At 38.3% G+C, this 25,296-nt stretch overlaps 1 protein-coding gene across 23 annotated transcripts in view; it reads right to left on the reverse strand.

Moving 5' to 3' along the window:
* MAGI2 (membrane associated guanylate kinase, WW and PDZ domain containing 2) overlaps positions 1-25,296 on the reverse strand; it is a 745,411-nt gene that overhangs the window by 59,664 nt on the left and 660,451 nt on the right. For 13 of the 23 annotated variants that reach the window (XM_071803473.1, XM_071803462.1, XM_071803463.1 and 10 more), the window contains 5 exons: positions 18,028-18,066; positions 12,542-12,636; positions 6,738-6,930; positions 5,658-5,744; positions 3,379-3,627 (listed from right to left, as the gene is read on the reverse strand). In XM_071803473.1, coding sequence (XP_071659574.1) covers positions 3,379-3,627; positions 5,658-5,744; positions 6,738-6,930; positions 12,542-12,636; positions 18,028-18,066 — 663 coding nt within the window. The remainder of the gene's footprint in view (positions 1-3,378; positions 3,628-5,657; positions 5,745-6,737; positions 6,931-12,541; positions 12,637-18,027; positions 18,067-25,296) is intronic. The other 10 variants (XM_071803467.1, XM_071803466.1, XM_071803479.1 and 7 more) reach the window with 3 other exon arrangements.

Consider the following 25,296-nt stretch of genomic DNA (forward strand, 5'->3'; position numbering starts at 1 on the left):
TTACAGGAAAGTAGAGGGGGGAAGAGAGTTATCAAAATAAACATTCTTAAATCAAAGGAAGTCTTCTTCACTTTGCCCTGAGGTGAGCAGACTTCTTAGGTTATGCTATTCTTAGTAGTGTCTGGCACTACAAGATATTACCTTTCCTGACCCCTTTTGCCCATTTTGATTCTTTCAGTGTTGCCTTGCAATTACTACATCAACATTTAACTGTGTATGTTTATGGTATGTCTGCATAGCATCATTCTGTGCGATGCTGGGATGCATGATCTGGAGATAATCACACTGGTTCTGAAGCTAGAAACACTTGAACTCTCGTACAACATTTCACCAAATTAACATACTGCTGCTATGAGAAGTGTCTACCAAGGTACTTGGTAGCCATGCAGATCTATATTTCTGTATTGATGTAAGCTATATTTTGGACATTACACCTCCTACATCCAGTTGATACTTTCTTCTTGTTGTATGCTTTCTACCCCTTATTGTGCATTTTAATTAAAGGATTTTAGGTTAATTCAAGCTGGAAGGGACCTCAGGAGGTCTCAGTGGATGCTGCTGAACTTTTTCTTGTCTTTCTTGTACTGAAGGGCCTAAAACTTGGATGATGTATTCTAGATAGGTCCTAATGAATGCTATCAAAAGGGGGATAATAATTTCCCTGCAATCTACTGTCTATACTCCTGTTAATACAGCCCAAATACATACTAAATGAAGAAAGTGAACTGCCCTCAAACTACAAATGGCCAATGATTTTTAGGCTGTTTTTATCACTAATGACAGATTACATAATTTTCAGCTTATTTTTCCTACTACATTTTTGAAACAGAATTCACATAGAAAGGGTATTTTATTCTCTGTGTTGTCACTGTATACAGCAAATGTAATTTTTTGGTTCACTGCTGTTCTTCTAAACTTAGGATTTGGGTGCTCTTTGGGATGACTGAAATTCAGTGCAGTGATCATTTGAATAAATTCGCTTGTCACTTCTGCATTAGACTGTCATTTTTCTTTACTACTGGAGGTGTTCAACAGCAGCTCCCTATGAAGTTTCTTGAGGAAGAAGTACTGCAAGAACACGTTGGAGGGCAGGAGGCAAAGCAGGATCTTGAACCTGGGTCTGTTCCCCTCAGCAGGATACTGCAGCCACAGAACTTTTGGTTGCTTAGGCATTTTCTCTTTCTGCTTCCTCTCCTCTTTCCCTCTACATCTTCCCCAACCACAAAGCCTATCTGTGAAATAATTTTCTTGAAAAATTCATGACTGACTTAACCAATTAATATGTATGTCTCAATGTCCTCTATGGATTATTCTTTTCTCTGTCTGATCTGCAAAGAACTTCCAGTTGGCTATTATATCCAATAAAGTGAAAACTTAGAGTCCCAAGAGGCTAATTATCCATGGTTTTGTTACAATATTAATTTTGGCAATCATGGAATTTTAAAATTCAGCTGAGCTAATATGAAAAGCAACTCTTTTAATAACTGCATGATCATGAAATACTACAAAGAGGTTTTCTGAGATCATTTGCTGTTGTGCAGTATGTCTTTCCCAGTATGCTCTTAGTTGTTTTCCTGTAATGAATTTAGAAGAGTGAAGTTCGGCCCTAAAAGTTGAAATAGTTATTTCCTCAGGAAGCAGTTTTGGACAAAACAACAGTTCCTTCAAAACATGTTTTGAATGCAGGGAAAGGACTACATTCAAAATGACAAACATTATCACTTGTCTTGGTTTCTGAGCTGTGATTACCATTCGCAATTTCAGATGGGCATGGTGGGAGATCACAGAATCACAGAATGTCAGAGACTGGAAGGGACCTCAAAAGATCATCCTGTCCAATCCCCCTGCTGGAGCAGGAACACCCAGATAAGGTTACACAGGAAGGTGTCCAGGCGGGTTTTCAATGTCTCCAGAGTAGGAGATTCTACAACCTCCCTGGGCAGCCTGTTCCAATGTCTGTTACCCTTACTGAGAAGAAGTTTCTTCTCAAATTTAAGTGGAACCTCTTGTGTTCCAGTCTGAACTCACTACCCCTTGTCCTACCGCTGATTGTCACCGAGAAGAGCCTGGCTCCATCCTCATGACACTCACCCTTTATATATTTGTAAACATTAATGAGGTCACCCCTCAGTCTCCTCTCCTCCAAGCTAAAGAGACCCATCTCCCTCAACCTTTCCTCACACGGGAGATGCTCCACTCCATCATCTTTGTTGCTCTGTGCTGGACTCTCTCCAGCAGTTCCCTGTCCTTCTGGAACTGAGGGGCCCAGAACTGGACACAATATTCCAGGTATGGTCTCACCAGGGCAGAGCAGAAGGGAAGGAGAACCTCTCTTGACCTACTAACCACCCCCCTTCTAATACACCCCAGGATGCCATTGGCCTTCCTGGCCACAAGGGCACAGTGCTGGCTCAAGGTCATCCTGTTGTCCACCAGGACCCCCAGGTCCCTTTCCCCTATGCTGCTCTCTAATGGGTCATTCCCCAACTTATACTGGAACCTGGGGTTAAGATGTTGATGTCTCTCAATATAAAGCCTTTTATGCTTCCTGCTTCCAGGGGGCTCAGCTCTCAGTTACTTAAATGCCACTTGAAACACCCAAGGGTGCCCCTGTGTTTGCAGCTGTCACTACCAAAGGGTCAGAGTCTCCTGTAGGTCCTGTGTTACATCTGCTTGACTTCTCCCTAGATGTATCTAGAACATCTTTTGAGATCGCACCAGATGCCTGTATTAAAGCAATGAAGTTGAGCTCCAGTAAATATTAGTTTTCTGGAGATAAACTAGGCTATAATCATTAAGGGCAGATTCTGCCACTATACTTACTATTTCTCTGTACACAGTCATAAATTTTACACTATGTATAGTCCAGGCAGTTAAAAAATTAAGCTCCCTGAATGTCCATGTAACCAGTTTTCCCATTTTTCAGTAGCTTCTGCAGTGCCCAAATTGGACAGCTGCTGTCATGGGGTTTGCTGTGATCTCAGCTTTTATTTCAAGTTCCTGAACTTCATTTTGATTAAAAAAAAGTGTAATTCAATTGCCTGTGGGGGAATGATTTATTCACATAACCCTGATGGTTACCTGCAGTGTGTCTCCTTGGGATAGAGGAACAGAGAAAATCTACTTTGGGGGTGAATCCTGTGGCAGTCTGACAGACAAATGAGTGTGTGAAGCACAGAGCCTCAGAGGCCAGAACAACCTGTGTCCAAGGCACAACAGACAAAAAAATGGTGCCCTTGGAAGAAACCCTGAGAGTTCCTTCAGTTTTGATCTCTGCAGCAATTATTAGCAGTTGTTTGTTGTTGTTGTTGTTGTTGTTGTTTTTTAATTTGGGGTGTAACTTAGAAAAATATACTCTGAAAAATGTGGTTTACTTACTTATTGTGGACCCAGATTCGGGCCTGTTCAGGGAACTGATGATAACAAAGCCAAAGCCTTCGTTCTCCTTGCGATGGATCACAACGTCACTGGTTTGCAGGCTGTGAGCAGTGAAGCCCTCGGGGGGTGTAGCATTGCTACTAGAGACAGCGTGATTACTGTTAGCATAAGTAGTGTAGTCACTTCTTGGAGAACTGTGGTGTGTAGACACTGAGCCTGGGCTTCTGCCATTCTCTGGGCACGGTTCTCCTACAACATAAATCACACCAGTATTACAGTCTGACTAACTCAGTGGCTCCATGACTTACACTACATTTGCTAATGCAACATGAATACAGTTGACTGCCTATAGCCCAGACTACCTTGAGTATTAAACTAGGAGCTGTAATAGATGCAGAGAGACAGGGATATACACAATTATGCAAAACATTCAAGGACAATCAGATAATGCAAGCATGAACAGTCACTGCTAAGCTATCTACGAGAGAGGAAAGGAAAGTAAGAAACAGTGGCTATCTGGATTGCAAAAACATTAGCAAGAACTGTTCCCTTGTCTGCTGGTTGATCTGCCATCAAGAGGAAAATGTGACTGTCTAATCCAATATAAAACTATTTGTGTTTGGATTAGAAGAATTTAAGCAGTCAGCTAACATAGAGTAATTAGGATTAGCTGCATAATGTTCTTCTTACAAGCTGATTAGCATGCTCAAAAGACATTAATGATACAGAGCAGTTATACAATGAAAAATAATCACAAATAGTTTTTCTGTGGGTGCCATGACAGAAGTAGTACTCATTTAAAGGTTTTGAAGATGCTCTTGTGTGGTGAGTTGGAAAGAGCAGAAGTGAAAATGGAGTCCATCCACACTTCACTATTGCTTTGTAGTAACAAGAATGGGGAACAAGTTAAATCTTGTGGGATTACACGCTTTTTTAGTACAAGCATTTTGGCAATCGAAAATAGTAAGGTTACACTTCCAGACAGGAAAAAAGATTTATATTCATGACAAATCTCAGTTGTTTACACAAATCAGTGTTTATTGACAGTTTTAATACAGAACTTTCAGATGAATCTAAGTAATACGTTTTCTGTTTGGAGTGATGAAAATGGCAGAGTCATTCTACTGAACATGTGAAGAGCTTACGCATACACTCATACATCCTAGGAAGAGAGCCTGCAAATTAGACCTTCAGTATGTGTATATTAATAAAATAAACATAATCCAAGGACAAGCTGTTGTTTCCTCAGTCAGGTGTGTCCTTTAGTAGTCCTTCTGCAACTATGAAATAAAGTGATTAGAGAGAATAAAGAGGAAGAAAAACAAACAATTATTATACTCCTGCACTAGAACTGAAAATCTCCAGGAGTTATTGAACCAAATCTGCAACTAAATGCTATAGTCAGTGACAAGAGAAATCTCATTTTCTGGCTGTCATGTTTCAGAAAACTGAATACTGTTTATGTCAGTGTGGCTGCAACAGAAAGGAAATTATCTTACTCTGCAGAATGACCAAGAGCTGGCTTGGCCATAAATGAATGCAACTGAATGCCATTAAGCACAGAAAAAGAAAGATAAAGGAGGAAATGTTTAAATGGCTATTCGGTTGTCAGCTGTGCAACAGATATTCATCAGAAAAAATATGTTTTGCTTCTGCCTGTGAAAAAATGGCATTTTAATCCGCATCGTTCTGAATATCACATTTTCCTAATCAAATTGTTTTCCAGAGCTTGCGAATGGTGATTTTCTGTTCCAGATCTGCATAAATATCTGTGCAAAATGGTGATTCCAGGTGAGGGCTAAGATACGTGCATCAGCTGTCAGGCAGGTAAGGAAAACCCCAGATCCCTCTGCTGTATACATTCACACTAGCGAGAAATTCACAGGAGATCAATTGACCTGATGAATTAGTATTGCATTTTTCAGTCATGCCCAGCATCAGTCATTTAATTTTTTTTTCCACAAAGCTTAGGTTGTAACACGCCAAATTAAAATCCTGTTCAGCTCCTGAAATGCTTAAACGTTAATGAGTTACGCACTCTACTCCCCGGTGTGGCACTCTCAAGGCCCAAGAATGACTTCAGGTGTTTTACCAGCTTGCCTCATTTTCTGTGCCAGGAGACCAGAGTGTCTAATAGACCCTTTTATTTAATATTTAACAAGCAGCAGCAGCAAAGGCTGGCATCCACTCTGTGCTACCCCTTGTGCTAATTTTGCCTGCAGCCTGTACAGCTGCCTGACCCGGCAAAGGTGCTAAATCGCAAGCGCTCAGCGGATTACCTTGGTTATTGGCCATTTTCCTAGCGCTGGGGGAGCTGCGAGGGGGCGTCGCGCCGGGCGGAGGGGGACCTTTCTGGCTGGAGGACTCTGGAGTCAGTAACAGAAGAAAGTCAGTCCCGCGAGAGCGTGGCTGGCAGGGAGCTGCGGTGCCGCAGTGGGAGGGGGACTGGGAAGACGAAGGTGAGTGGGAGGGCGGCTTTTTTGGCAGGGGAGCGAAGGAGATCGGCGCAGGCAACGACAGCGGATCTGGGGCGCGCGGAAGCAGAAGACACGACAGGCTGGGGAGGTGGTTTTTGCTCATTTCTGGTGCCTCAGTGAAGTGTACTCACCACAAATGTCTCAAAAGTTCTGAAATAAACTCCTTTCCTCATGTAAGCGAAGGTTGCAATGGAAAGGCAGCAGATTCTCCCTTTAAAGCTTTAAGAGATGCTGCCACACATTTTTGCAGGTTCCAGTGTTTTTCAATAACTGAGATTGAGCTAGTCTAAACTTTAATTTACTTCAGATTCTTCATATTGTCTTAGGCTTATTTTCTGACTGTGTCTGTTTGAAGAGAGGATCCAACCCTGTTCCTAGATGCTCTTTGTGCCATACAAATGGTTTTCAGGCAGCTGGTATTGCAGTCGGGGGGAAATCTCCAAGTGACATCAGTGAGACCAGAAATGGGCTTTTAACACATACAAGAGTGAAATGAGTTCTTGCCCTAAATGGTCAACAGTCTTTGATTCTTTCTCTGATTGCTTATTGACATGGTCAGCATTAACAACTTAGACTTAGGTGAACGTTTTGTCCCGAAAATGGACAAGAGGAGACAGCACAGACCAAGACAGCATGGAACAAATCCAGGGCACTCATGATCACCACACCGGGGTTGCCAATATTGTTTCCACTTCTGAAGGAAACAACACTCAGCTGTAGTGTTTTGTCACAGAAACAAGCAATACATGTTTACAATTATTCTTCAAAATGACACAAACATTCAGTTTGATTTTACGTATCTCTATTTTTTAAAGCAGCACGTGTTTGCGCTGCCAGCATTGAGATCTGTTTTTCCTTTCACCTTTCCCAGCCTTCACTTACCCGTGGGTAGCACCTTTCTCCTCACAGTAAGATTCACTTGCCCATTTCGGGCAGCGTTATGCATAAGATCAATCACATATCGGTGGGTTTTGCCAGCCACTGGAATCCCATCTACATACACCAGCTCATCACCAGGATGGAGACGACCATCTCGGTCTGCTGAGCCCATGGCAATCACTGCTCCGATGAGAATCTAGGCAGCAAAGAAACAAAATCCCATCATGTATACACTGAGTCTCCAATTTAGTGCCATGAATGTTGCAGTGATTATCCCTTTCTTTCAAAATTAAGCTAGTGATTCAGTGCAGCTGAAGATACCTGTGTGTGTGTCTGAAAGCTTTGCTTCTTCTCTGTGGGTATGACTGGAGATGCTTCCTTGCCTTTGGTAAGAAGGCAAGATGTCTCCTATTCACATAGGAGTGATACACCTGAGAATGGATGATCTACCCGATCTATCCAAAATCTTCAAATCAAGACTGTCTATTAAGGTGTGTTGAATTTATACAGACTACATTATGTGGAAGATCTAAACAGATTAATTCCATGTACGGATCTTTTTGACTCAAAATTAGTTAGTCTGAATATCTTTTATTCAAGGTTCCTCACCGCTGTGTGATTTAAGCAGCTGGAGTAATTCACTTGAAGTCAGTAGTGGAAGTGACCCCACTACACAGAGTTTGCCTTGGCACTCTTTAGGGGAAAAGAAGTGCTATATCAAATGCTGTTACTCATAATAAGTAATTGCTCAGTTAGTGGCTGACTAACAAAATGGAAAAAGGGGAAAATGTCAGCTTACTCTGGACAGATGTTGTTTTCTCAAATTGACATTTTAATGTAATTTGTATGGAACATATAAACTGGAAAAAAATCTGTTCAAAACCTTTTAATGACTTTCTTCACTTTCTACACACATAAATTCACATAATTTATTAGAAGATGACATATATATTTTCTCTGAGGAATAAGTGATAGAACAGTTGAGATTGATTCAAACAGAACCTGCTTTCTTTGAAAGAATATTAAAGCATTCACAAAGTGTGTTCCAAAGTTTCCTTTTTCTTGTTCAGTGTGAGAGTGAGTACAGAATGATGGATATGACATGCCGTGTGACAATCCACTTTAAATAATAAAAGATAAAAGCTATCAAGTATTACTTTTCATGATGAACTGCAAAGGCTAGATGTGGTAGTCATGCAGCTAGACCTATGTTTTTTTATGGTGTTAGCAACTATCCCAGCAGTGTGTTTAAATGAAACTCCACATGGAACCTGGAGAATTTTCCCCAGTTTCTAGCCTCCCTTTGGCTCACTTTCGCTGCCAAAACTTAGCAAAGAGAGAACACGATGTGGCACTTTCCTGCTTCCTGGTGTTCCTGGGATCCTGTTAAGCAGTGCCAGGTTGAGTTGCCAGAGACACTCTTTCAGGTTCTCCATTCTGTTCTTCAAACAGTGGAAGAATATATCTCAGAGCTTTGCAAAATACTTTGTGCAAAATCAAACTATGAAATATGTATTTATGCTCCTTTACTAGACAAGAAAAAAAACTGTCCAAAGCTACATTTATCTTGATCTCCACAAAGTGTTCTCAAAACCTTTACATTTGTGCCTCTTAAACGAATAAGAATTTTTTCCTAGTTATCTTGGGAAGAGATGGGTGATAACCCTCTGCAGGTTGAAAGACTGTAGGTAATGACTTCCTCCTTTGGTTTTACTGATAATTTGCAGTTTCTTTATAATTGGTTGCCAAAGGATTGAACAGTTTGTGCATCTTTACCATTTGGGGAAACAGAAATGCAGCTCATAGCAAGGTAGGTCATCCGTATGTCCAGCAAAGTGCAAAAACTCTTTCTAGTTTTGACTAATTAAGCAATTGTTGCTGATATTTCACATGTCCGCAGTGGAATGTAATTGTGTTACTGATCGCAGTGGTGGAACAGACTCCTAACACAAGCATCAGGTAGGTGAGTTTGTCAAGATGATGACCACCATATCTGTTATGTTATTGGTTATATTTAATAGCAAGAATAACTTAATTTTCCTCCTTCTTAATTTTCTGTGTCTGAACTTGTTTCTTATCCAGTATCTGCTCTCATTTCACGGTTGAGTAGTTTCCATAATAGTTACAAATTCTGTAAGCAAAACACAAATGGAAAAATATTTATCAAGATTGTATTTCTTCTGTAATGCAGTTTCATACTGCCATGAGATTGCTTTGAATGCATGAGGAAAAGGAAGATGACATGTAGGCCATAAAGAGTGTGTTGGAGAGAAAAGGGAAAGTTTCACCTATTGCTTGAAATTAATCATGAGAAATACTGGGATTAGGAAGACTGTGACAGAGCATAATCTGAAATTGAATCCTGGGTCTATTAATTCGTACATGTTAATCTGTTTTGATATCGAGTTTCTTTGTGATACTTGGGAATTATCTGACTTCGAGTTTCAGTTTGAATATAATACAGTGACTTCACAGGCACATAGTAAAATTTAAATAATACACAGAAAATGTGTGATTCATCTCACCTCATTTTAAATGTCTGTGACGTCTAAATCCAAACTAATAATCTGAACTCTATTGAATCACTGCTTAAACTAGGAGCCCTTAAGTAGTGGTCTGCACTACCCTAGTGTTTTACTCTATGGACATCTGTTATGTCTTGGCACTGTCTGTTTCTTGTCACTGATCATAAAAGGAATACAGAAATACATCTTGCAGGTATTTTGGAGAAGAATCCCTGACAATCTGTGTTGAAAAGGTGAAACAGTGTAATTATATATATCCCATGATTTTGAGTTTGACCTGCACAAATGTATCCAAAACACTTCTCCACTTTGCAACAGCATTTTGCAGCTTCAATAAAATTCCGGTTTATGTATATTTGTAACCTTTTAGTGATATTATAAGCCACTTTAATAGAGTCAGATTATCTCTAACTCCTCAAGTAACTGGGAGTTGTGATAAATACCTGTGGTGGTACAATCTCATGAGATCTGAGAGAAGATTAGAAGTGGTACAACCCACAGTCCTGATATTTGAAATTTCTTACTAAACTTAAGTCCTTGGGAAAGTATCTTTATGCTTACAAATACAGAAACTGCAGTAGCCCAAGAGCACTTTCTCCCTCTAAGGTGCCAGGTAGATGATATAACTAGAAGGAAACTTAAGCTACATTCCCTCCATAGTGTCAGTGTTACCCTTCTAAAAAAAAACTTCGTGGATTCTGCTTCTTTGAAAAACTTATTGCCTTATTCTGAAGGAATCATATTCCTTTTTAGAAACCAAACCACAAAGACAAAAGGCAAGGAAAGCTTCCTCTTGTTCTGTGTTACCTGACTGCACAGCAGGAGAGCTGAAACAAATATTTCAAAGCATTTCTCTTCTTGTTTCATAGGAAATACGGGGGTTTGGAGGACAGGCAGAAAATGCCTCTCCTTCTCTGGGGGCAAAAGAAATGGGAGGCTGCAGGTGGGCTGTCCATGGGGGAGCAGGGAAGCAGTGGAGTAGAGAAAACAGAGTTAAGAAATCTTGTGTTTTGAATACAAAATAGATAGAAACTAAAAAAAGTGGAGTACATCTATTGTCTTTATTAGTGATGAATCTGAGCAGTGAACACAAGCAGAAAGACAACAAAGAGGGAGTGAGAATTGAGAGGTTCAGCACTGCGACACCTCGCTTTGTGGTGTCTTTCTGCCTCGTAGGATCCTCAACCTCAAGCTAGGATCTTATTCATTTTGAGGACCCTGAGAGGTGGCTTGTGGGGAGACATAAAGCCTGTTAGATTGATACGTCTGGGGAAAAATGCTGTTGTATTTGCAAGACCTGAAACAGAGATAGCAACCCAGAGGCTAAGTGCAGGCTGAGAGCAATTGTTCAGCAGGACAGTGAAGTATCTTAGAAGGTGGTTCACAGAAGGCAGAATTTTTGGTCATGCTGTCCAAAAATAGCAAGATGCTTATCTCTGCACTTGGTATCCAGCTGTGACTCTCTGACTTTGGACAGTAAAGCCAGGTCAGTCCTTTGCTGAAAACAGAAAGAGCTGCTTCCTCTGTAACAGTTCAGTGCATAATGCATGTAGTTGGGAGGCAAGGGACTAGTTTCCAAATTCCCACTCTACTGTATTGTTGAGCAGAAATGTAAATTCAGGTCTTCCACAACTCCAGCATGTATTCTTAACCACCAGAATATTAGATATTGTAAACCGGTTTTGTCACAGTCCTTTAGGTTGAAATAATTCTGTTTTATATAAATAATCTTCTTTTAGATGAGGCATCTGAGCTGCACTTTTCCCCATGAGAATGTCATAAACCTCCAGTCTGCAGAGCCAGTCAAACACCAGGTCTGTGACTAGTTAATTATTCATTTATAATTAAAAAAAAAAACACTAGAGAAGACACCAAGACACACATTCCCAGAATACTGAGCAGCCCTGTAGCCAGGGGCACTTTCCTGGGAGATGGGAAATACCACTAGACACTACTGTCCAAAGCAGGTAAAGGGAGTTTTCCAAATCTTCCACTAGTGCCAATTCTTTACAGGGTAAAATGTTAAAATGGGACATTTCCTCTAGCTCCTAATAGTTTTCCTCTCTGATTTCACCCAGTAGGTGAGCCTTGAGAACCTGTACTGGCTGGGACATCCAGAAATGACAGGAAAAATGCTCAGGTGGAGAATTTGAAGATGGTGGCCCAGTGGCCTCATTTTATGCGCAGTGGGTTCTGTTCCATGGAAGAAAGTTAGATGCCAGAGGGGCTTCAGTCACTCTGCAAGTGTAGATGATGAAACAATGTTGTTTTGAAGTTCATCTGTACGACTTCACCTTATTTAGCTTTGAAAATCCATTCAAAAACACTTACTCTAATAGTCTCTGCATTCAAACCAGCACTTGAAGCACCTTTGTTAGAATACATTGCATTTGTTTATTTTTACAGGAGGCATTGGTAAACAATGTTTATCAGTATTTCAACAGATGTTGACAATGTGTTGGTTAATGTTAATGCTTGAATGACATCTATATTATTCTGCATGAACTTGAATATGGAATAAATAAATCTATCAACTAGTTATACATTATCTCAGAAATGTGGTAACACAGGACTTGGACTATGCATAAGGCTGTGATAATAAAAAGTTATGATTATCAACTTGGGATTAGCCCTCACTGACAAACCATAGTTGCATAATCATAGCTATTTTGAAGGAGTACTAATTCTGCCTGCTCTCTCAAAACTGTAGTATTTATACATATCACTAATTTACAAAAATATTTACAAATTTATTTTTAAAATTCTGTATATGTTTTATTTTATATCTTATTTCACCTGCAATGCATCTGTGTTGGTTTTGTTACCTGTTATTTGGTTATGGGGATGTCTCCCTCTTAATGGTATAAAGCTACCATTTTTATGCCCGATGTGATGTTGTCATCTAGCCTAGAACATGGACTACTGTTCCCTGGTGGGGCTTCCTGTGTTTTTGGAAGCAAACTGCACCGTCAACAGTACCTTTTAACATTATACATATATATAGTCTGCCTACACTAAACAGTTGTGCATAGTTTTATGTAATCTGGTTTTTAAAATTTTCTGCTTAAACTTGGTTTTGGAAAGTAAAGATTAAAAGATGCCAGGTCACACTCTGCAGCAAAGGGCTGAGAGTCCTGTCTTTCTCTATGGATGAATAAAAACCCCATTTTACTCATAGCATTAAAATGGTGTTCATTTGGGCTCAGCTATGTAGCAATATTTTTCTGAACTTTACACAGCTTATAAAGTTATGAAAAGGAAAGTCGGGAAGAAACAACTCACAGGCTGTCCAGGCTCATCTCCTCCCAGGATTCTGAAGCCAAACCCAGACTCCATCCTCCGAAGGTGAACATCCAGCTCCTTGTAATCGGGACCTGGTTTAAAGGGAAATCCCACTGAGCAAAGCATTTTGGCTTCGTCTTGAGAATTTGCACCATCTTCCCTCCCACCTTGTTTTCATTGCACATGACTAATGGCATCCTGGTTAGAACTGGTGGAAAAAAATGGGACACAATGTGTTGTACAAAGACAAGGAGGAGACTTGAAAATGTAGCTATCTTGAAGGATGATTATGCTCAGTAGAATATACTAAACCAATCTAGAACATATTCACAGGAGAACAGTACTGGAAACGTCTGTTCAAAATAGAGGTTATAAAGGTGCGTTCTTCCTACAACTGACTTCACAATATACTGCTGTTCATCCACCTCTGGCATTTAATTGTGTTTTCCTTGAAGTTTGTTAAAACCTAAAGAGAATAAACTGAAATGGGAGATAAAAGATGAATTGAAAAGTTATTAGTCCAACTTGGAAAAGATGAATAATCATTACAAGTTGCTTTAGTTTCACATACAGACGTAAACCAGTCTCTTTATGTAATGTATCTTTTAAGTACTCCATTTGCAGGTAATACCTTCAATAAGGAGTTTTAATGAAAGCTATAATTATAAGCCTTTGACTCCTAGGGTTTAAATTGAAAGCTAACATAATTAACTTGAACTCCTTAATGCTACTCCATTTAAGACTCAACAGCTTTATGAATCATTAAAATTGTGCTTCCATATGCCTGTGTAACTTGCCTGTAAACATACATTCTGCCCTGGAATATATCTGTTCAGGAATGCACTGCTCTTTAAAAGCCATTTTCTTATAAAAGTGTCTTTAGGTTCATTTGAAAGAGACAGTTGTTTTGGATCTTGATACCCTCAAAATATAAAAGAGACATTTTGAATAAAATGTCAAATCATATAAAGTGAAACAATAAGGAGCTGAAGGACTAAGAAGTGGTCTGTTTTGACTATTGCTTTGTCTGTATGTTCAGCGATGCTTTAGACTCATCACCCAAAGCAGGACAGTGATTAACAATACGACCTTTTGTACAGCTTGCACTCTGGCCTACAGCTTTTGGCCAATGTGAGCTAGTTGCTAAACCCAAAAGACAGAACAGAATGATTAAGTTTACTTTAGCAAACTGTTTGTAGTGTCTCCTGTTGTGCCTTCTTTCCTGAGGAGGGAAGGGACTTCAGATGGCTTAAACACAGTATTTCAGTGACTGATTTACAGATACCTCCCAGAGCCATCAGAGGACACCTCACGAACTGCAGAGTTGGGCAGATCCCAGGTTTAATCTGGGATTAAAGCTGATTCAGTTTTAGTCAGATCTTGCAAAGAGAGACACAGAACTGCATGCAATGGCAGTATACCATGACTATGCAATAAAAATCCTCTTTGGACAGAAGCACAGTGATGCTATTGTGCATTAATGCTTGTTGGGTTCCCCCCTCATCTGGGACTAGAAAGTGCATTGTTTCACCAATGTATAGCTGTATGAGTGAGACTGAATCACAAATATTTCAGTTGGAAATACTAAAGTATTACTTTTCCCTACCAACTTGCTTCTCATATATTTAGAAGACAAATGCAAAAAAATTTCTAACAGGTTATTACCCTGACTTTTTTCAATTTATTTGATAAGTGTCCCAACAGTGCATAAAAGAACAAGTTTGTGCATGTACAGTGTATTAACTTACTGTAAAGATTGTTTCAAAGTTGTGAGAGGCAAAAGAGTTTTAAGATGAGAGCGATACTTTATCTTCACATGATCTGCTGTGCCAAAGTATAACAAGGATGGAGCTCAGTACTAGGGAGAGGGCTTTGTAGACAGACACAGTAGGATCATCATTTATAGCCCAGGTCTAACACTCAAAGGCGCTGCTTCCAGCAGTGTGTCACAAGCCAAGCACTACCTTTATTTGCACACACATGAATGAATATAGACAGTTGGGAACACATTAAGAAAGTATGAGAATATCAGGGTGTGGAGAATACATACTCTGGCACACTGAGATGAAAACTTCCCTCATGTACATGCATTGACAAAGCTGATCCAAACAAACATTGGCACCAGACACCAAAATAAGAGGTACCATTTTTTTAAAAAGAGGCTGATTTCTACATGGAATGGAAGAGGTAAGCTCTGTTGATCATGAAAAGGTTTAGACTAAAAATACTGTATATGGGCATACTTTTTAATCAGTTCTAACACAGTTCGGAAACTTTTGGATAAACCAACCACGCCATCATGCTTGTTCAGAAACGCCTTCCTTCCCAAAGAGCTGGAAGTCTATGGAGTCCATTTTCTGCCAACTCTTATCAGGTCATTGAAAATTACTTTTAAAAAATAATGTTATTTTCTGTTCCACATAGCAAACAAAACAAAGAACTGGAATGAATCCCTGGGTCATCTAGTCTAGTTCTCTGTTAATGCAAGCCTCTGCAAGCAAACAGCATGCAGACCTTTCCAGTAAAGACACAGACAAAGAAGACACTGTTTGTGGTCTTTGTCACTAGGTCACCTGCCTCATTCAGAATTTTCACTAATGGATTGAACATCATGATTTACTTACTTCGTGACAGAAATATTGCACTATCTCCAGTGATTGACTAGTACACTTAAAGTGCTGTCGCTGTTTGTTTCAGCTTTTGTACTTGGTATGACACGACTCCATTGGTTGCACTGACCAGCTCTCCATTGGTCTGGAGAAAACTATACCATAGATACCTGAAGTTGTATGTCTGCGTGCAGACCTGATTTCCACCCTTAGATTTTGTGCTTAGGACATTATTGAAAAGACAAAGGTTCTCCACTAATGTTACCCTTTCAGTCCAGAAACTGTTCTTTTGGTAGAATTGCTTGTCTTCTTGCTAGCCATTCTTCTTTACATTTTGTGCTAAGCACTGCCTTCTCAAGGCTAGCATGGAAGTCCATCAACTACAACTGGCATTTTGTAAAATGTCAGGTTGAAGTCTAGATTGACTAAACATGCATCTTTTTTTGGTGCAAAAAATCTGTTACCAGGTTAGTCGATTTTGGGTAGACTTCTTTTGCATTAGGTCTCAGCTTATCTCTATATCACCAGTCTTTAATCAAAATATGTTTTAAAGTCTCACTGATGATGAAATAGCTTTTTTTTCTGTTTCCTAAAGACACACAAGTTGTTCACTACCATGTGTTTTTACTTCAGAAGATCATGCCCGGTAGATTTACTAAAAATCCCCATATTATGTGGCAGCAGTTTCAATATTCCTGAATGTACCTCCATCAAGTATTCTCATCCATATAAATAATTACATTTCCTCTGATATTTCTTCAGTTCTTGCTTCCCTATGATTCTGATTTTTTTTTTTTTTTTTTTTTTTTAGTTTTGTTAGGTAAACTAAACCTTTTCTTGAAGGAACAGATTTTCCATTGATCCTACAAAGAAAATGACTTATACCAACAGGAAAATGACACTCCTGTTCTTTGCAATATACTGCAAACTGTTGGTTAATACAACTTCATCATGAAACAAAAAATTATTATTATTTTTTCTGTTTGTAAGCTAGATTAGCACCTTGTAGTTCATGACAAGCACGAAAAAATGAATAGGTTTGCAGACATGGGAGTCAAGCCAAGACTAGTGTTAGTATAGTCTTTTGTACAGTTTGCTCTTCCTTCGAGTCAACTTAATACACCTGAATGTCTCATCTCCTACAAGTTTCATTGAAAGGAGAGTTGCAGCTTAAAGTCAACATTTCTGATCATATAATATGGGTATCCTATGCAAGAATAACAATGTTTCCTGTTCTCCCTTGCCTACCTGTACATTTATATCAGTAAAAGAATTTTAGATTTGCCTGCTAGTAACTTGTCTTTTTTATAGCTACAGCATTTGGTTTCTTCTTTTTGTGTAAAGGAAAACTTTCTTAACTGATCATTTGGTCTAGAAGAGAAACAAAAATACAACATTTTGCTATGTTACAAAACCAGCTGACTCCTCCATGAATTTGAGAATGGTATTGGATAAGTTGTGATTCACCCATTGTTGCACAGTGAGGATAGTAAAAAGCATTGGGAAATTCTGTTTTCTGTTTCCTGAATTGTGAGGAATGTGCTTTAAATGTAAAAGTACCAGAATAGATTGTTACTGAACAATAGTGAGATCTCATAGGTAAAGATGTGATTATCAACTCTTAGCTACATTTCTGTATTGTATTCATCTTGATTCCTAGGTGAATTATGCAATGATAAGTGTACATGCAGTTGTTTCTTAAAAGTATGTAGAGAATATATATCCCTGAAGATGATTAATTCATTTTCTGTATGAGTCAAGTTGCACAAGTGCTATGTGATTTTTATAGTGACAAACCTGGTATTTGGGGTGATGCTGTAAATTCTGATATTTTTTGTTATTATTAAATCTGTTCTATATTGCAATTAAAACAAGGATGAAGAGCTTTGTTGTAGTAACTTTACAGTTTTTCTGGATGTACCCTACTTTCCTGCTAAAAATAAAAATTAATTTGGACTTCTCTGCTGAAGATGATGAAGATTTTTGGTCCACATAAATTATTACTGTGGATTGTGAATTCTGGTTGACATAAATCTACAATAACTTTTTATCTGAGATTTCCTCTTGGGTGTTTATAGAGAGGGAAAACTGGTAAAGACTTCAGTATAAATATCAGCAAAGCAAAAAAAAAAAAACACAACAAAAAAAAGAATTGGCATGATAAAAGAGTTATTCAATATATAAACCCTACTGGGATGTGCAAAACTAGCCCAATATCATGTTCAAGTTCGGATGTCTGTCCAACCTGTGTAGGACTACAAAAAAAGGAATTGTCAAAACAGCCTGTTTTAACTGTTTACTTAACGTGATCACATCGGGAAATCAGGTACTGCTGGTTTTTAAACAGGTCCATTGCCACTTTACAAGACCAATCTTGATTCACACACCCCCAAAACTTCTGTTTTTGAAAGTTTTTGCTTCTAGGTGTTTACAGAACAAGATACAGCTATGGGAGCAAGGAATGGCTGGGTCTGCATAATACATTAATTCTGTTCTTTTACAAATAAAGACCAAAATAACTTCAGTTTTACACAAAATATTGCTTAAACTTAAATTTGGGTATGAAGTATAGATATATTTTTATGTTAAAAAACTGAACACTGAAGTATGAAAGCACACATAAAACATCGTAAAACATACACAAAGACTGCCTGAAGAGAAAGAAATACTTTTCCTTGCTCAAAATGTAAATCTATGATAAAAATATTTATAGTTATCATTCTATACCCCACAAAGTTCATACAAAAATAAAATGGTGACCGAGCTGTCATGACTGGCAATTATCTAGAAAAATGATTAAATAAAGAAGAATAACTAAAACATAAAATGGAGGACAACTGGTTTACGGAACAATGAAGGCTGAAGAATACTTGCCAGAGGAATCCGCTCGAAAACCAGTCCTGGGCAGCACTTGTTCTGAATAGGAAAATGGGGAATTAAAGATGAAATACATTTCTCAAGTTATTTAAAGATGCAGCATCAATTTCTCTGCTGTGTTTTGAATTACTGAAGTGCAACTTCTACGTTTTATTGCCTTCTTTCTTGTTTTTTTTTTTGTTTTGTTTTTTTTTTTTCTCCTCCCCTTCTTCCCCACTTCCTGTGTGGTACATGTATGTGTTCTGCCTAGACATACACCTCCCTGTCCATTTCTACATGGAGGGAAACAGATGGTGAGATGGTAATGTTCCTTTAACATAACATAGGTTATGATGAAGTTAAAACTGTTAATGTGTTTAAAATTGTGTAAGTTAAATATAATGCTTGTTCTTATTGAAGTACAGCAATAAACGGGAAAATTTAATGGTTGTGTTTAGATGACTTGATGACTGCTTTTATTCATCTCAATTGCAAAATGTCTTTTATTATCAAGAAGAGCAAGATTTTGCTAGAAGGATGTATGTTGCCAGTAACAACAACTGCTTGTAAGTTTAGGCAAATGCAGGTAAACCCATTTAACCTACTTTTCACCTGCTGTGTTAGGAGTTGTGTCATGTGGGCTATGATGTTTTACTTTGTAGGTGGCTGCACATCTTTGCTTTGGTGGTTAAAAGAGGTAATTTCTTCACACACTTCAGATTTTGTAAAGCGATTTGCGATCCTTCAAGATGAGAGGTGATATCTAAATGTAAATTATTCCACCAGCATAACTCTTGAAAACCAGAGCCTTTGAAACTGATGCTGCTCCACTGGAAACTTGGAGAAATGATTTTTTTACTCACATCCTTTCAAGATTTTAGTGGGATTCTTAAAAGAGACAGTTATTTTAATGTACAGAAAGCAATTTCATTTTGATAGTCTCGATTAGCTTCTATTTTTGAAAGGACCCAAGCCTTTTCTGTTGGTCATCCAGCTGAAATTACTCTTTTGAGCTGCTCTAAGATTGGTTGATTCTGTGTTTCCATTTCTGCTTGCATTCACAGAATCACAGCATCACAGAATTTTTGTGGTTGGAGTGGACCTCTGGAAATCTTCTAGTCCAGCCCACCTGCTAAGAGTCCAACCCATCTGCTCACCCAGAGCAGATCACACAGGAATGTGTTCAGGTGGGTTTGAATGTCTCCAGGGAAGGAGACTCCACAACCTCTCTGGGCAGCCTGTTCCTGGGCTCTGGCATCCTCAAAGTAAAGTAGTTTCTCCTCATATTCAGATGGAACCTCCTGTGCTTCAGTCTGGGCCCATTGGCCCTCACTCTAATATCCCTCAGATCTGACCTCAAGCAGCAAAATGAAAGAAGCACAAGTGTCCTCAAACTGTGACAGATCGTGGAACAACTTGCTGTGTTAAGATAGTCACGTATCTTAAGTGAGTTAGCAGTATCTTTCTTGTAAACTATTTTTTGTGGTCAAGTAGAAATGCCTGTCATTGAGGTAGTTTCCTTCAAAGCTAATCTTGTTAAGCTTGATCTGGCTTTTTGGAGAGATGTCTTTTCTTTGCCTTGTGGAACTTCATGTAGTGTCTCATGGTGTTAATTATCAACTCATAATCAACCATTATGAAATCTACAATTTTTTTTTTCATTGCAGTTAAGAAATTCACACATATAGGGCTTGGAACTTTACTATGCTGAAGGTGTTGAATCAAGCCTTAGAGTTCTTAAACATAAAACCTAAGTGTAGACCTGTATTTTTGGTAAATACAGCAAAGCAATGTTCATTTTAGGAAGAATCTAAAATCAGCAGTCTGGATCTGTGTGCAGTACATGATATTTGTAATTATGTCACTGGCACTCTGAAAAACAGAATCTAATCTTTAAATTACTGTCTCATTTAATAGGCAAACTGTAAGCAGCTAGTTGAAAACTTCAAAAGTGGAAAGATCTGTGAAGAACATTTAACATACAAGAAGGGGCTTTATTAGCAATGTATTCCTATATGAAATACTGAGATATAGGTAGTTATTTTCAAAACTGTCATAGCTCTGGGCTCAAAGACCCTATGGAACAGCAACTTTCAAGTGCAGAGGAAGGACCCCTTGGACTGGTCCTCAACCAAGCATTCAATATGTGCACATCCTTGTGCCTTGTATCTGCTGTGAACAAACTGATTGAACTGGTGACTTTACCAAAACACTGAGACAGACACTCCAGCAAGATCTGTTTTATAAAAAACCTGCCAATTAGGTTTTGTAGGAAACTAACCTTTACACAAGACAATTTGAAACTTTCCATTTGCTTATTATTAAATTAATTTTGGCATTTTCTAAACTTTGACTAAGTTACAGCTCATCTCTTAGGAAATGAGGCAGCAGAAGGCATGTTTGGAGAGAGCCAGACTACCCAAAACTGTCACCACGAAGAGGCATTCGAAGTGCAGAAATCTTTATAATGTTGACATAAGGTTTGTGTATTCTCCAAATAAAGCCTTTCAGGTTGAACTTGTGTGGCTGCATTGTCATGAGTAGCTCTAGTCTTTTCTGTGAAATAGGAATGAAATAATTGCAAAGTAGAGCTTGAGTAAATAATAAAATACCTGTTAAAATGGCTGCGTTAATTTTTCTAGTTCAGTTAACCTGTCCTAGAAACAAGAATCAGGAAAGTAAAACTAAGAAGCCTTGTTCTGAACTGGTACTTGTATATAAGTGTAACTGAAATGAATCTCCACCATGGGGATTGCTCTATGTACTCTGAAGAATGAGGATGCAGCTCTGGATTTCAAAGGTTCTTTCTATACATCAAGATTTCTTCCATATCAGACGAATGCAAAGTCAAGGTTAATCTTGCCATTAGAAGACAGAATAGTAAAAAGCTTGTACATTTGGCTTCATGTTTAATCTACAATAAATTACACTAATGGTTTTGAAAGTGAAAGCTGCAAAATATTTGTGAAAACAGATAAACAATAAACAAGACCTGGGATACAATCCTGACTTAACTGGAACCAACGGTGAAAATATCAGACTTCTTAGCTGGCAGATAGAGCCCTAGGAGCACAGTTCACCTACAACATGATACAAGGGTATTCTGATTTGCAAAACGGAGTCACTGGTATTCTCTGGGGGAACGAAAGTAGTACTGGGAAGCATTTATTTTTCAGCATCTGAGTCCTAGCTGTGCTTATGTAAACAGGACTTTTACAAATGAGCAGAATGAATATGATCATACTGCAACGTCCTTTCCAAACCTGGGCAAGCAGCAGTTTGAAACAGCACACAGGCAATGAATTTTCCATTGGTCTCATGCGCTTGTGACCAATTCCCCAATGCTTACACGTTAGTTTTCTTAAATTATTATTTTGACTTAAGTATACCCTATCACTTTGCAGATGAAAATCTATTTGTATACATTGCAGTAAAGTGTAAATTGTTGAAGAGAAAGGAATACTGCATCTTTAATACTGCCATCAGTTGTAAAACTGACACTTTGCATTAGTGTAGGCTGTTTGGGACCTACTTTGCAATCCAGCAATCAAAATCACTTTACATCCGCAGTACTGTGATGATGATAGTCTCATGATTTCATTTGAAAATGCTTTTGGTTTCCCTGTCAGTTCTTATAACCAACAAATCCATTCTGTTATGGCGAGTAACTCTTTCTGCAGTGATGAACAGTACAAAATTATTTGATGGTGGTCTGTTAAAATGTATCTCCTTTCGTTATGTATCATACCTTATTAAAAAAAAAGGTTACATTAATTTAGTAATGTAAATTCTTAGACCTTCTCTATGCTACTGCTTGGGGTAGCAATAGATGCAAGGAAAAAGAACAACCTGTACTGTCTGGAAATTACTTTGAGAAATTACCTTTGTATAATTCAATTGCTCATGGTCAAGGAGCAGTTTGATGATAATATGTAATAATTAGTAATTTCCCAATACTCTTTTATTTACTAAGTGAAGACAGGCATGTCTTCACTGGTACAAAGGGCAGTAAGTGCTGAACAGAAGTATTGAAAGTATGGCAAACTGAGCTCAAGGAATATTTGAAACTAGAACCTAATTTTCTAAATTTGTAGTCCTGAACCCTTTCTTGATTCAAATAAATGCTTTCTACCTCTGTAATACTTCAGAATACTGTGTTTTTAACACTAGCATAGTGCTACATGTACATACATAAGCACACATATGCATATACCTTTTTAAAGCACCATAATGAAAATGTGAAATTTTTTTAGACTAGAGATGAGCAAAAACAGGAAAAATTGTTACAGGCAAAATTTTTGTTCAGAAAATATTGTCTGAAAAACATGCAGTAACAGTTATGCGAAAAATTTCCTTCAATTTTTAAGACTGTAACTATGTAGGACTTTGTCCAACAGGCATTGACAAGAAAATCCTGCTTAGCTGTAGACCATGCCATAGAACCTCTCAGGTGATAATTCATTCAGTTCTATATAACTAGCATTTTTTTTTATGTTCCACGAGTATCATGTTTAGGAAACCCTGATGGTCTTTGTATTTTTCTGCGAGAATGTTATTTTCAGAGTTACAGATTATGATTAAGTGTAATGCTGTCTGACAAATCTTTCCTATTTTTGATACTTTAATACCTGATCTGAATACCCACAGTGGTATTTCAGATGAAAAGTATCCTGTGAATATGCATTGAAATACTTGTCTATGACCCTTAGAGAAAGTTATTCATAAGTCTGCATAAGAAAACACCCTTATTTTATGAAGGCTAATAACGCATTATGCTAATACACGGGCTATTTACATGTCTCACAGTTGCGGTGGACTGTGCTTTTTGGTTCTTTTCCAATTTGTCTAACTATGTGGCAGAAAAAATGTACAGAGCATAAGACAGATGATGGATTAGAAAGGAATTTGGGGAATTCATGATATCATGGTCAGAGGAGAAAATAACATGGAAGATTTTGAAGGAAGGAACCTTTGTTATTCCAGTAAAAGGTGGAGCTGTAACTATTCAGTTTTCACTTTTAATGAGAGCTTATCACTGGCTTAACTTATTCTTCCTACTGGCATTTCTGTGTCACATCACCAGTCTTGGTCTAATACACTCACTGAAGGACAAATGTAACCTTTTATTTTACTGTTTTCTTTGGAGGAATATAAACCTGAATTTATATTATACATTTTATAACTAGAGAAATATTATAGCATAATGATGCCCAACAGCTCTGTGCCCCTGTTTGCCTAATGTCTTCCTACACAGGCCCCTGAACAAAGTTTGTTATAAACTGTGTATTTACAACAAACAGTGTTCACTATAAAATATAGGACAGGATAAAGAAAATGTTAAATTCAGGAGAATGAGTTCTGCCAATGGCAACTGTGGAGCTCCAGTTACAGCTGTAACAACTGGAGCATATCAAGTCTCATAATTTTTTTTGCTAATAATTTTGTTAATAATTCCTGATCTGATGTTCCTTCTTCTAGCTCTTGTACCTAGCTTCCATGGATACCAGCAGAGTCACACTGTCAATTACACCCCAAGAGTTGTCATAAGGAGAAAGAAATTAAAGGATTGCCTTTAAGACATCTAAAATTTATAGTTGTATGGAAAAAGGAAAAATAGTTCAGTTATTCGAGCAGGTCTCCTCCTCTATTTCTGAGTTTTGCAAAATAATGTAACAGCAGAAAGCTTGGTAGGTTCTCTTTACCAAAGAGAAGAAATAAGTGGAGGGAAAAAAACAACCAAAAAGAATCAGAGGGAGGGAGAGATGTAGGTCCAGAAAAGAAAGAGAACGATATCATTTCCCTTCTTTTAGGCAACTGGTTTGGATTATGTGATGTTCTTCAACAGTCTTTGGAAACACTTCATACTCCTTTTTGGCTACTTGGAGCTATTGAGCAGAGTTGATGGGTGACAGCAGGGGCAGGTGAGAGCTAACAGGTAGGAGCTGACAGGTAATAGATAACTAGTGACAAATAATTTTCCAAGGAACTACGACTTGCAAAATATAGTTGCACTCCACTTCTGTACTAATGGATCATTTGATTTGTCTCAAATCTGTGTTGGTAGAACTGCCTCTACGGAACTGTTTTCAGTGAGAAAGCAATAGTCCTTTTTAATTCCTATGTGATCATTAAAAATTGAAATCTCTCTATTGCACAGGGTCAGGCAGGTCCTTGACATGCCTGAGGTGGAAAGACATTCCTGTACAATTAAAATCTTCCCTTTCCATGGAGACTTTGTGTTTGAAGCCCCTTTCTAACTATCATTAGGGAGGGATGAGCATACCTAGTGGCAAGAGCAAAAGCTTGTGAATCAGGCTCCTTGGGTTTCTTGTTCTGCTTTGAGTCGTGTGGCTTATGCTCCTCACAGAACTATGCTGTGATGCATAACTGACTCATCTCCCTGACACAGAAGCAGGAGGATTTGATAAGGTCCTGGTGAGTGCTGTGGTGAGATCCTCTGATAAAAGGATCTATAGAAATTCAGAGGTCTAGCAGTACGAAAAGGAACTGTTTAGTAACAGTCTCACTGTGAGAGAAACAAAAAATCCAGCACTATGTCTTTCTTTTTGAGTTTTCCAGGTCATAATTGTTCACTTCTTTGCACTATTTTTAGATTAACCTCTTTCTTTTCTGGTCTTGCCAGCAGATAAGGCAAACTTGCTTTGAGATAAGAAGTACTTAAAAAAATCCAAAAGTAGCTGAACTTTTTCTGTTCACTTTAAGGGTATGTCTTTACTGAAGATAACAAACCTGACACAGCCATATGGTAGGAAACTGTATTATCTTGGAACTCTCCCTCCCATATACTCAATTTAGATGACAATTTCTTGACTCAGTAATGGATTTTCTGCCTGTTGTTCCTCTCACTTCAGGAAACACTAGCACTAAGTAGAGAATAAAAGCAATCAAAGGCTTGACAAATTGAATTTTCTAAAAATGTGTGGTTATGGCATTAATGAAACAAAAGTCTCAGGGAGAAAAGAGATGTTTGGAGGCAGTCATTTAAGATCAAGGGATATGAATATGTGCAGAAGAGATCTGGTTGGAATCAAGAACTAGAGAAAATGTTCAAAGGATACCAGTGTCAGAAGACAACAAATTAAAGCTTTCGGGATTAGCTGAAAGATGAGGACACTGCTGGAAATCTAGGAGGAGTGGTTACCATACTCTTGTTTTTCATCTCTCACTTTCTTTTTTTGGGCCTAACAGCTTCATGATTTTTAATTCTTATTTTGTCTGGATAGTTGGCTGAAAAAGGCTTGTGTACTATTTCCATTGCCTCTTGAACAG

The sequence above is a fragment of the Patagioenas fasciata genome, chromosome 1, assembly GCF_037038585.1.
Source record: "Patagioenas fasciata isolate bPatFas1 chromosome 1, bPatFas1.hap1, whole genome shotgun sequence".
Lineage (NCBI taxonomy): Eukaryota > Metazoa > Chordata > Aves > Columbiformes > Columbidae > Patagioenas > Patagioenas fasciata.